At 40.9% G+C, this 13969-nt stretch overlaps 1 protein-coding gene across 1 annotated transcript in view; it reads left to right on the plus strand.

Annotated features, from left to right (window-relative positions):
• The window catches only part of usp13 (ubiquitin specific peptidase 13), a 34982-nt gene that overhangs the window by 3910 nt on the left and 17103 nt on the right, over positions 1-13969 (plus strand). The window contains exons 3-11 of the mRNA XM_071543653.1: positions 1786-1846; positions 3810-3931; positions 5355-5497; positions 6265-6449; positions 7298-7395; positions 7530-7720; positions 8688-8759; positions 9629-9734; positions 12359-12484. Of these exons, the coding sequence (XP_071399754.1) occupies positions 1786-1846; positions 3810-3931; positions 5355-5497; positions 6265-6449; positions 7298-7395; positions 7530-7720; positions 8688-8759; positions 9629-9734; positions 12359-12484 (1104 nt within the window). The remainder of the gene's footprint in view (positions 1-1785; positions 1847-3809; positions 3932-5354; positions 5498-6264; positions 6450-7297; positions 7396-7529; positions 7721-8687; positions 8760-9628; positions 9735-12358; positions 12485-13969) is intronic.

Consider the following 13969-nt stretch of genomic DNA (forward strand, 5'->3'; position numbering starts at 1 on the left):
CACATATTTCACAAAAGCGCAATATATGATGTGAAAAAGTAATGAGCCACCATGGAGTTGAGAAGTGTGATACTGCTGTGTTATCATTATTGATAGTATGTGATATAACATTAGTTTATTGCTACAACACAGTGTCCCTCTTAAGTTAATTACACAGATTACAGAGCCACTTGTTTCATATTGGCAACTTTATTTTAATTTCAACCGCATTGGTCCTGTGCAGTTCAATTAGTAGAGCATGGCATTAAAACTGTTGGGATTAGAGGTTAAATTCCCACAGGTGCAAATGAGTGCAATCATGATACTGTAAGGTGCTTCGGATAAAAAGGTCGGCCCAGTGGTCTGAATTGCTGACATCATGATGGTATCATTTTGAACTGAGGATTATATCAAATTACATTATGTGTCCAGGATATAGTTACATCTCGAATGCCCAGTCATCTCTGACCATTACACACAGACTGGCTTTCAGTGAATCATATGCGGTAAAGAGGAACATTTTAAACTTGTTTTGACCTCTTCATCACATCTGACTTTCAGATAGAGACCTTTTTCAGTGTTTTGGGGCAATACTTGATGTTTTCCGCTGTGTAATCAAGTAGCATGTAGCTGCATGTTTTGTTTGCTTCCCATATTACAATTATGAATTCACTCACGGCTCTTTTTGTAGCTATATAGAAGCTACTACTTGAAATCAAATGACAACTTCTTTTAAATCCTGAAAACAAAACTTAGATTGAATGAATGCAACAGCAGCAGTAAGATGTTAAATACCAGAATCTGCTTATCTAAGTATAATAATGTGCTTCATACTCAACAGAACAAACAAAGCTTTTTGTATGTGTGCAAATCAGTTACACCTGGGCCCAGCAGCCCCCATTACAGGTTGACGGTGAACAACAAAGGCCTTAGCTGCTGCCGTGTTTCCTCGCTGGCTCTAATTGCCCCCAGATAAGCTCCGCTCTGTAAAGAGCTGCTATTTCCATGCCTGGATCTGGCCAGAAACAGCTGCTCGCATTCTGCCGGCTCCTGTGTCTGCTGTTTTTTCCCATGAGTCCACTTGGACTAGAGTGTGTCAGCATTCTCTCTCTCTCTCTGTCTTTCTGTCTGTCTATCCGCTGTGTCTTCCTCCCAGCCTGGTGAACAGTTGATGGGCAGTCAGTCACCTGAACTTGATTAGACTGGAGGGAAACCAGTCGGTGGCACTGGGTTGTTTTGCCGCCAGCCGGTGGCAGATTCACGTTCTATGGTGGATTGACAAAGTGCTTCACATTTGTTGATTCACCCAGTTTTCAAGGCTGAAGCTATTGATGATCAATCAATCACCTTTTAATGGCAGACTTGACTGTTTATCTATCAGTCTGGAAAATAATATTTCCTTTTGTGTTCCTGCAACACTGGACAGTATGTAGTGTAGAGAAAAAGCAAATACAGGAAGAACAGAGAATATAGACAAACCAGCCCGAAATACACAATGCTCAATGTACTGTACATGGCATCTGTCCCAGTCCACAGATCCACTGTGCACCACGAGCAATTAGTTTTATCACTGGCTCTTTACTTTTGACCATGCTATGGTAGGGGGATTTCCCCTTGCCTTGTAACCTGACCTGGCAACCAGAACATCTAGCATCTATTTCTAACAAAATGACAACCATCAGCACTTTCCGTCAAAGTAATCATGGGATTTTTCAGCATTTTGCAAAGATATTTTTCTAAGGTGTTAACTGTGATGAGGATTCTTTCATCTCATTTAAACTCTCTGTTCCTCCCTGTTTCCCACAGAAAGCCACAGGTGCTGCAGGAGGCGCCATCCCCAGAAGAAGAAACGGAAAAGTGTTTCTAGGTAAGTTTGTTTTGCTCCAGCCTGTCAGTTAGAGGCAGGACTGAACCCCTCATTGCTCAATCGACCCTCTTTCCATTATTGTTCCCATCAAATTTAAACCCATTGGTGATTAAAAAAAATTAGAAGTGCAGCTCTGGATGCAATATACAGTTTTTGCATAGAGTAGGTGTTATGGCATTAGGTTGAACATGTTTCCTGTCATAGCCGAGCGAATCTCATCCATTACAACCTTGTGTTATTGTTTCTGTTAGACTGCCATGAGCCGCCAGCTGCCCCTCCAGCCTGTCTTTACCCAAAGCAACAGATATTTCCCATGTCGAGACCCCTCCTCCCCCTCCTGTGCTCTAAATATAGCCCATTTATTTGTATATGCGGTTGGTAACTGTTCTAAATCCAAAGTGCCACATGCGCAGCCTGGCCTACTCCCCTCCTGCTTGGGGAGGGAATCGGGCGGGGGCCGGTTGGTTTACAGTTCTTCGCCGGCGTCTCAGCTGCCGCCGCCCGTCACCCTCGCTCTCAGTCTGACACACTTCTAGGGCTGGCAGCCATGACGCTGCTCAGGGACGGCCAGGTGTCTCTCTCCCTCTGTCTCCCCCTCCCTCACTGCTCGCCTGGCGGTGGAGGAATTCCTTCCATTCAACCTCTACGTAATTGATGTTCCTGTTTTCCTGTCGCTGAGCATTTAATAGGCTGTGCATTAGGTCAACCCTCTCTGACTCAGTGTCTCTGATTTGGGTGTGACAACGCTTTTCAAGAAGGCCATCTCTGGACAGGACGGTTCTTGCAGACGTCCATTTTGGATCGCCCCTCCCCTTTCTCTCCATCATCTCCTATTAGCGTTGATACGACTGCAGGCATGTATGAATCTGCAGCGGTCTCCATACCAGTCCGATGATCTAATCAGCCAGCCAGCCGCTCACCTCAGATGTTACCATGAAACCAGCGGGCACAACAACAATGCCGGCGGGGCTTGCCGAAGGGATAACCTCTGATCCTGTTTCTCATGAGTCATTACACAACTTTAGGCTGGGGTGAAGAACGGACAACTGTATATGGAGAGTAAATCAAGAGAAGGCTGTAATGACCCGTCAACTTTGATAATCTATATCGGCTTCGGCCAAGTTTGAGATCGTTTTGATTATTTTGTTTAAATTTGTGATCTATAATGAACAGCGCTTTGTTGGACGAAATCTTGCAATACGCATTCAGTTAACATGTAACGTCCCACCCTTATCTCATGTGACACTCCTGTGCAAAGCTTATACAATAATACGGGTCATAGGTTGGACATCCTGAACCTGTAGGGTCACAGGTTCAAACCCTGCAACAGCTAGTGTGTCTTGTCGAAGTTTCCTTGAGCAACACGCTAAATCCTTACCTACTGACTCATTGTAAGATGCTCTTGATAAGAGTGTGAGCTAATTGCCTAAAATATAAATGTAAATCATGTTTTCCAGTGAGGGCATCACCAACGTCTCATGATGCCATCCTCTCAAAATATAATATAGGAAGATGTCACTGCGTGTTTTTGTTGTTCAAGGATTCATCTTTGTACTCACTGAATCATTAAGACTGATGTGATATTGAATAAAGTAACAGAAAATAGCATAAAATAATATAATATTTATTAGAGGTGAACAAAGTCAAACACTCCCCATTTGGAAAAGGATTGAAGGACTGTTAGACTCTTCTGCCACCCAAGAGGAAATGTGTTGCTGCATCTTCAGAAAAGAGCCTCAACAACAGAACATGGCATTTTTATTATTTTGATAATGTTTATTTTGGACAAAATATCATTCACTACATGCTCAAAACAAGCAAACAAAAGTACATAAAACGTTGGTTGTAACATGTTAATTTCTTGCCTTGACGTTGAGTGACAGGAACAATGTCAGTCAGTGTTGTTTTCAGCATCAGTCCCTGTCTAACGGCAACTGAATGAATGTGTGCTTCCTCCCTTAAGATTTAGAGCTAAACCGTGATTTTAATGGCGAGGACTATGAGTATGAGGACGAGGCCAAGCTCGTCATATTCCCAGACCACTACGAGATCCCCTTACCAAATATTGAGGAGTTGCCTGCGCTGGTCAGTGAGTTGGTGCTGCACAGGCTCCGTGTGTTTCCATGCATGTTGGAGGGAAGGTGCACATCAGTGATTCCCCTGATACTGAATTTAATTTGTTTAGGTTTAACTGAGATGCACATCAGAGTTTCCCCTACCAATAATTAGGTGGGTTGGGTCACCCTACCTTCAGGAGCTGTCAGTCTATGGAAGTATATTTCCATCAAAACAAACTGTACGTAAACCCAAGGTTGTGAAATGGTTCAAAACGAATCTGAAAACCCAAAGTCAGTTCTGTAAATCTATAAACCAGAATGTAACCTGTGGTTTACAACTGAAATCCTTAACTTGCAACTACGAGTGAATATTTATGCCTTCACTTCCCGTTTTGCATCTCCGTTTATACATTTACAGATTCTTTTTTTTACATCCCATTCTTTTTTTTTTTTTTTTTAAATCCCAGCATTTTCCTTTCCAGTTATGACTACTTCCTGTTGTAGTTTTTCCTGAGGTTTGTACCTGCAAAACACAAGTTGCAATCCTGTTTATAGATTTACAGAATTGACTTTGGGTTTTCAGATTTGTTTTTCACCATTCAACCATTTCTCAATCTTGAGTTTTGATAGAAATATACGTCCATATCAGCCCACCTAAAACTATTTCTGTTTCGATGGAGAATTGTAGTTTCCCACCGTCTAAATGCCAAGAAAACAAATTCTGGGGGAAACACTGGTGCGCTTATAAGTATCACTTCTGGCTCTATACTGTAGTGCTTGCATGGAGTTCAGTGCTTTCTCTATGCCATGCATGCACAAGCAGAGGTGCTTAAGAGAAGACTGTCTTCACTCTTGGCTTTAGTAGCGCAGTACGCACTTCTACAGTATGATGCTTCTTTTTGGCATGCTGTGGTTTTTTGTTTGTTGAAGTTATTTTATGCATGCATAATTTAATGTTGTGTCGATGTACAAATTGTGCTGTTCTGCATAATTTATTGCACATCTGCTGGGAAACACCTGGTGTTGGAAGAGTGACGCTAGATTTGGTGATTTATCTGAAAATGTCATGCATGGTTCTGCCTGCTTCTGGAGTTCTGTTCTGCAAGGTGGAAATGTTGCTATTTTACCGAATGCCGCCCTCTCCTCTTATGCCAGATCAGTCGCTCATGTCGTACAGCTTCATTATCGGTGTCCTGCATGAACCTCCAGTTTTGCCCTTTTCATTTACAGATGACATTTATGTGTATAAAAATGTTTTGCTCCCATAGCCGTTCCAAGCTTGTGAAAATATATTCTAAAATGTGGAAAATACACTGATATTAATGGTCAATTCAACCAGTTTTCTTAATCCCTGAAAATTGTGTTTTCTTTGAGATACAAGACACTGATGATATATTTTCAGAATGACTTGATCCATACTTACTGCAGTTGATTTCTGTCTCTGCGTCCAGGTGACTATAGCCTGCGACGCAGTGCTCAACGCACCGTCGGCCTACAAGAAGCAGGATCCTGAATCGTGGGAGGAGGAGATCCAGGTGTCCAGACATGCCAGGAGCCTCAGACAGCAGGACAGCGGGGTCAGGATCCCACCCAGGTACTGTAGGACACAGGCCACAGCACTCTGATAAGACACCATGTGAGCCTGGACTGCTTGGTCAGCAGTTAACAGTGTTTTCAAGGAACATTCCTCTGTGTTGGAGGAGCCACAACAAAAGGAAAGACTGCAACATTATCACCTTCTTTCACCTTCTTTCTTTCTAACTTCTTTCACTCAGCACTTGGGTTAACCTTTCTGATATTCCCTGATTACTGAAAGCATATCTTCATTATCATGATTGGGATGAGCAAGCACTCAACAGTACTTTGAAGGAAAAAGAGTTCCTTAAATGAAGTTACAAAAAAAAACTTAATCAGCCAAAAGTGGTAAATAAGCTTTACGCCTGATATAATACTGTATATCCATTTATCTAAAGCGCCATTCAGTGCCATAAGTGCATGAACATTATCATGGGTTCGGTTCAATTCAATCACAGAGGGGATTGAATTCCTATCCCTGGCAGTATTAGTGCCATGCTTTGGATATTTAACTACACTAATATGTTAATTTCAAAGCCATGAAAACGTTGTAAACATTTGTTTGAAATATACTCTATTTTGTGTGTTTGGGTGTGTTTTCCTGCTCTTTACATTTTCTATCTAGACTCTGTAGAATTCCAATCAAAATGCAAGTCTGACCACTTCCACACCTGGGTTGTGAGCAAAATCCAATTTTTGTCACTCAGTGAGTCCTGGCATGATTGGATGATTAAAAAAAAAAAAATGAAATGACAATTATAAGAGTGTGTGTCTCTCTGCTGGCAGCGGCTGGAAGTGTCAGAAGTGTGAGATGAGAGAGAACCTGTGGCTGAACCTGACGGACGGAGCGGTGCTCTGTGGGAAATGGTTCTTTGACGGGAGCGGAGGCAACGGCCACGCGCTGGAGCACTACAGAGAGACCAACTTCCCCCTGGCTGTCAAACTGGACACCATCACCCCAGATGGAGCAGGTCTGCCGCAGATGACCTGTTACTTTTTTTTTCCTATTGTTTCACAAGTACAGAATCAGAGATATAAAACGGTGTTAAGATTGATATTCTAGATATATGTAGGGATGTGAAGATGAGGGATTCAAAAGAAAAAGTGGTAACACTTTACAATAAGGGTACATTAGTTAATGCTTAATAAGCATTAACTAACCCTTAATTAACAGTTAACTAATGTGTCTGGTAATAATTTACTAATGGTGTTCATGTTAACTAAGGTATTAATTTATACATTATTTAATAGTCATCTTTATAAACTATTAACCCTTAATTAATGTACCCTTATTGTAAAGTGTTATCGAAAAAGCGGTGATAACATTGTCAGCAACTGTGGATTGAATTGTATCAGTACTGTTTTCACCAGTAAAGAGATTTGACAGAGATTGATATTGATATTATCAGTTTCCTTCAGAGTGTTGTGGTTTTACAAACACAAAGTAAAGTTTTGGCACGGTTCCTCTTAATTTCACATCTGAAAATCCACTTTTAAGAGAGGAATTGTTGCTTTAATTTGTCACATTTTGGTAATGCTTCACTATTACTTCCACTATTTCGGATGACGTTTAGCTAAGGTAATCTTTCATGATTTTAAGAAGGTATAAATAGTGATTCTTAAGTTTTTACTAACTGCAAAATTTATGTAGCAGCAGTTTTGACTTAATTGACTGTAAATTCAATTTCTGGAATATGGTATGGTGGACTGGCTGACAAGAAAATGTTATCATGTTTAACTCTCAGTCCAGTTCAACTCTCACTCTTTAAATCAGCTTAAACATGTGGCTAACTGGTGTTTTGATTTGACTTTCCCTCAGATGTCTATTCGTTTGAGGAGGAAGAAGCCGTGCTGGACCCCCATATATCAGAACATTTATCACACTTTGGAATAGACATGCTACAGATGCAGCAAAGAGTAAGTTGACTTGTCACATAATATATCTATTTGTAAATACCAAACTAAAACAGCAGTTAATGGCATCTTGATGGACAACCAAGGCCTCTCTACCTTAAAGTCTTCACACCCAGCTCTCCTCTCTCCCCCTCCAGACAGAGAACGGCCACCACACAGACAACAACGCCCGGCCGCGGGTCAGCGAGTGGGAGGTGATCCAGGAGGCGGGGATGAAGCTGAAGGCGGTGTACGGCTCCGGTTACACAGGCATGAAAAACCTGGGCAACAGCTGCTACCTGGGAACGGTAATGCAGGTCCTCTTCAGCATCCCAGAGTTCCAGAGGATGTGAGTACAAGCTGCAGTGAGGCTTCACTAGATGGAAAGCATAATATTGAGTTTTAAAAAAATAATAATAAACTTTATTTTCTTTTCAAAACTTACTTACAAATTCAATTTAACTTTATTTCAGACACATAGGTCCATATCAGCAAAGAAAGAGAAAGTGCTTTACAACAAGAAAAAGAGTAAAATAAATAAATAAAACATCATATGAGATAAAGGACTTAAAAACAGAAAAAGAACACCATCTAAAAGAAGGAATACAATAAAATATGTATATTTTGTATATGTATATGTATTTTGTAATATGTATAAGTTGATTTTTTTCCCCTCTGAATATTGTGATTGCAATATGAATTGCCTTACACAAGGACACAGCTTTTTCTACATAATTTCATTTGTAGCACTTCAATGAAATGATTAAGATTTTCTCCAACATACAGTGTGATTTGCAGGCTGCAAAGCACCAAAATACCTTGCGTAGGGAGCGGACTGAAATGCCTTTCCCTTTAAGCAAAATAATGCAGCTGCTTGAGATTGTCAGTTGCCAAATGGGGAAATTGTAAATTGCAATAGTTGGTGTTCCAGTTTCAATTTGTTTTCTATTAGGGTTATGAAAGGGGAAGATATCCAGGCATGTTCTCATTGGGTAAAAACCTTGGAAAAAAACATGAGTACTGTGTTTCTGTAATGATGGTGATCTGTGAATTTAAGCTTCTTCTGCTTTTGCATGAATTGTAAGTAGCTCTGGATAAATGTGGAACTTAATGCATAGTGTAACACAAAATCGATGCACAGAAAACCGATTTTGTGCCACTGAAATATTTCACTTTCACATGTAATAACATCACCAGCTGAAGGTGGTAGTATCTTCTCAGCAGCGCCACGTGTTTTTCCGTGGGTCTTGTGTTTCTGTGCGGCCTCCCATGTGCTCCGTCTGAGGTGAGCGGCTGACATGTGTTTGGCTCTCTAGGTATGTGGGCAATCTTCAGAGGATATATGACTATTCGCCCCTCGACCCCAGCCAGGACTTTGCCACACAAATGTAAGTGGTTCCAACGTTACATAATGTGATGTTGTAATACGCAAACATGTGATCTGTGGTCTTTTCCAACGACTGTCATGTATGAAAAATTGAGATATTGAAATATTTTATGAGTAAATGCTGCAGATGTGCATTTTATTATGAATACACTTTTGAATGCCTATAAAAGGACAGTACAGCTTTAGCAATAAATGTGTTGTCATGTAAAAGCGGGCCAAAACTAGGTTTTGTATATGAATTTCAGTGAAGCCAACAAATAATCCAGCTTGTATTGGGTTAAAACCTTTTTTTCACCCAGTAATTTTCTGGTAAATATCTGGTATATTTTGTCATGGAAGCCAACATGTCACTAGAAGCCAGTCAGGCAGTTCAGTCACATCTGTCAGCTGCTATGTGAGCATGTTGAAAACGATGCTGAGGCCAAGATGAAAGGTAAGTCGGGTCTTAGCTAGGCAGGTAATGAATATCAGTTGTTAAGCCGCAGAGTGTTCCCATGTACCGAGGCTCGCTGCCAGACAAACATGTTTATAACTTTCACTATTCTTATTGGATAGAGCCTGTCACCACTAATCAAGTAGTTAATTATAAGATGAAAGATCGAATATGTTTGCTCTTGGACAAGCATGTACAATGGGAATGTGACTGAATGATATTTGACTGGTTAGCTCTAAAATGTTTGTTCTGACGAGTGAAGGCACTTTGATGTCATCCGTGGTGTTTTCTTTGGAAATAGGGTGCCTGTTTAGGGTGGGGGTGTGATTGTTCATATCCAAGAAAAGCAGGGGAAAAAAGGACAGAAATCACAAGACCGAAACAAAACTAAGACTGACTTTGTGTTCTAATGTTTACGCTTTCCCTCTGTCCGGCAGGGCTAAACTGGGTTACGGACTGCTCTCAGGCCAGTTCTCCAAACCACCCATGAAATCTGAGCTCATTGAACAGGTGATGAAAGAAGAATACAAGGTATTAGACTGGGTATGTCCAGCTCCCAATCTGGCTCCATAACCGACGGAAGCATGTAAATACTGAGTGGTAGCAACATTAGTCTTGTTGACTTGATGAAGCAAACTGTTTGTGGTTGTTAAGACAGAGTTGGAAGAGTTTTAGCCTGCTGGTTTGCAGTTTTCCCCAAGTCCAAATGCTATTCTAAGTCTTGTCAGAATTCATCTGTGTTATTAATACATTTCAGTGTGCATACCTTTTCATTGTTGTGATAGCTGCAGATGAGTTGATAGAAACAAAGGAAAATGTGATTTTGAGACACAATGTCAAACTTTATTATGCTCTGACCTTTTTCAATTAGTCTTAAAATAGCTGTTGGCTGCGGCCCCAAATGTACTGCTCAGACTGCTTTTGAACACAACTAGTCACAGCTCTAATAGTGTGTTTTGCTCTCATGCCCCACATCACTGCTTTATTTTGCTACAAGAAAACATTTCACATGTTATCTGTAGTTGACAACTGTATGCCCGACATTACTTCCTGTCCTCTCTTAATTTCCTCCACAGACAATTGATGGATTTGTTTTTCTGACATTTCCTCATGTATTTTGCTTCACTAATTTGAATGGGCATGATGTGAAATCATGGCCTTTTCAACCACATAATGCACAACTGCCAGGAAATTAGAAGAGCAAAGCCATTAAAGCCTAATGGGCCCCAGCCCCAGGTCTATAAGCCCCAGGCTTCCTTTAGGCCTTACCAGCCTCGGTAATTGATAGGGCCGAGCTGTGATCCTGCACTTCCTCCATATGTGAGGGCGGAGTCAGGTTTGGACACATATTGACAGCTGGGTGGAACATTGCATGGCAGGATGTAGTGGAGTGGGGCTTGTGTCGGCATACTGTGTTCAGTTTGTACCAAGGCAACATTACATATTTTTCATTCATGTGGATTTGAAGTATTTGAAGTAGTCATAATCTATCCCCCTATCAAAAAATGTTTCACTGATGTGGTACAAGATAATGTAACGCTAGTCCCAGCTACTTAGGATTTATGAACTTGGTGCTTTTTTGTTATTGAAGATTATGAACATTTTGCCATTAACTGCCTGCGAGATATCTAGTTGCTACATGTTTGTTTTGCACAGGCACAGTGAATTTACCAAGGTCAAAAGCTTAAAGGATAAGGCTGGTGTTTTTTAATGCATTGCTTACATCAACAAATCCTGTGAAAATAACAAAATCAGCAATGATTTTGTTTTGGCAACAAATCTCGTCCATGTAGCCGGTGCGCAATGAAGCCATGTCCCAGCAGCCATAGAAATCCATTGTATTAAAAAAAATGGTTAAAAACACGTCAAAGAGCCATGCCGTTGCTCTGGGCAGCATATTTCATCATCGCGATGCACCGGGCCGGCCGACTTTTTCCTCAAACATTTTAATAAGCCGGCTGTAAACACTTTGCGATCTCAGGAAAGTATTTCCGTAGCACCAAAAATAGTCCCCAGCGTAATGAAGAATTTGTTCCCATTTGAATTTGATTTGGTAATAACTACAACAACGACTTTTCGTGGTAACAGTTAGCGATTTTTAAAATTGAAACTGTGTGAGCTGTGTTTCAAGGTTTTTAGCTTACAATTGGAGCCAATGACTTCCGGATTGACGCTAAAAAATGGTACGTGGGAAGTCAGAAAGAAACGGGAGTAGAGCGAACGCATTGTTGATTTTGTTATTTTCATAGGATTTGTTGACAGTAAGCAATGCATTAAAAAACACCAGCCTTATCCTTTAAGTTGGATTTGCAATCACATTTTTACAGCACAGAAACTCCTTTTGCAGTCACAGTCTGCCAATGTAAAGACCATCAGGCTAGCATGAAGACTGCTCGTGTTTGGAGAGGAAACTTTTGGAGCATGAAAGTTTGTTGTCTTTGCTAGTGTTGTTTTTATATATTGACTTTAGGCAACTTTAAGAGGTGGCTGATGCCGTAAGTGCAGCATGTGATGGACACTCATAAAAGAAGAGAGCTACTCGGGATATTTTTTATTCCCTTCCCTTAAATATTCAACCTTGAGCACTGCAATGTTCCTCACCAGGCAGACAGCAAAACCTGACAAGATTTGTTCTCCTCCCTCCAAGCCCTTTAAGAACTAATAAAACTAGAAGGCTTTGCATCTTTTTAATGAAAAGTCCAGTTGCAACTGTACTCATAGCAGCCATATTTCCAGGGGATGCACTGATAACACTTTTTCATTGCAGATACTATTTCTGGGTACTAAACTTTAAGTATCGGCCAAGTTCTGATCCATTACTTTTACTCGACAGCATAGGCTTGAACCGTTAATTTTGGGATCATTGGATAAAATAGTTGAGATGTAATCCATTTTATCCATTCAGGGGATCTAAGACCCTTCAGAAGAGGCTTCAAGTCACTCCTCATGGATTTCTGGCACATTACACGCAGCTCTTCATATTGGATTTTAGTATTCTCCGATACAGAGACCCTGTTTAGCCTGGTATTGGCCAGACATCGGGTACCACTATCAGTTTGTAATATTCATTGGTGGTTTGCTGTTTTGTACTTACTTACTTCCCTCTTAGACAGGTGATTGGTCATGCACAGTGAGTGTGTGTGTGACGCCCAATGTTCTCGTTCCAGCACCAGCAGAAGGGCGTCTCTCCCAGGATGTTCAAGTCTCTGGTCAGCAAGGGCCACCCAGAGTTTTCCTCCAACAGACAGCAAGACGCCCACGAGTTTCTCCTGCACATCATCAACCTGGTGGAGGTGAGTGGAGCCTGCCAAGTCAAAGTATTTCTTTCACATGATTAAACAAGAATCTTTGTAAGTGAACGACAGGTGATTTTAATTGAACAAAAGCTACAGCCGGTGAGCTGTGTTTATGTTGAGGAGCCATATCGGTACACATGTAACATCATGAGAAAACCATTCATACCCAAAGAACAATATTTGAGGATTAGACTTTGACATGTACAGATTTACACTGATTTGGTTGATCCATTTTGTGTTGAGCTAGAAAATATATGTCACTGCGCAGCCATTTTACCACAATGTCTGTGATGTGCCAACGACTAGACTTTGGATATCAGTAACTGTTGTTTTGTTGTATCATGAGTTGATTTGGACTGGTTGTGTTCAGGGGCAAAATGTTTGCAGCTTAGGTCAGTGTTGGAGTCACCAAACTATTATTTGGAGTTGGTGTCAAGATTTGTTCACTACATTATGTTGCCAAAACCTGCAAGTGTTCTAGCAGGGTGAGGCAGGGTGAATAAATGACTGCAAGCTATTAGGTTAGTAATCTAAAAACATTATTTTTCTTAGATCAGCCTACATAGTGTGATAAATGTAAGATCAGTCTTACACAATCATAAAATCAACTTTTAGCAATGAGAAAAATGATTGGCATGAATTAGAGGTTCAATGCTTTTAATTTATTGATGTGATTTGCAACAGTAGCGCACATGATACTCATATCCTGTATACATTTGTATCCGTTTTATTCTGATAACGAGATAAATGCCATTTGAAAAAAAAAAGACATTTACTCTGACTCGTGTGTTTTATAAAATATTGAGTTTTAATTAGCAGATCTTTTACAAAATGGATATATCAAGTTTTGGAATTAAATTCTTTACATGTGCATGTGAACATCTGGCTACATTTGAATGGTCTTCAACAGTTCCCACTCAAGTGGTGTTCACTGGGAGATAATGTAAAGTAAATGAATACTATAAACACACAACAGGAAGAGAGGCTGCCAAAAAATCTGGTTCCCCTTGAATTTATGCCCCTATAAATTCTGGCTGTATGCTCTGATGAAAGTCCCTTGACTGAAAGCTTAGCTTCCAAATTAAAGTGGAACACTGCACTGACTTAAGTTTGCAGGAATCTCCTCTTGTTTTGTTATTATCCAGCACCTTAACAAAAATTGTCTAGCTGGATAAGCGGTAGTCTTCTCTTGATCGGCCACTATAAATTCAAAACTGTTTCACAAAATGGCTGGGTCGTGTCCGACCCCTGAAACACATGAGCAGGCAGTGGAGGAAGGGGGGGGGGGGGGGGACTGTTTTCGACGAAAGACAGCACACTGTCTCCTCGGTTTGGTAGACACACACCGGTGCTCTGAAGTGACTTTCTCAACCGGGTTATATATAGCTCACCCCTATCTGTTACACAGGGAGGCCAGATAATGCTTCCTATTCTGCCTCAGCCTCAGCTCAGACTCGGACCCGCCACTTCCTCCGCTTCGTG

The sequence above is a fragment of the Centroberyx affinis genome, unplaced genomic scaffold (genome assembly GCF_046629955.1).
Source record: "Centroberyx affinis isolate AG114_WGS23_722 - 3 ecotype Tasmania unplaced genomic scaffold, CSIRO-AGI_Caff_v1 ptg004359l_1, whole genome shotgun sequence".
NCBI lineage: Eukaryota > Metazoa > Chordata > Actinopteri > Beryciformes > Berycidae > Centroberyx > Centroberyx affinis.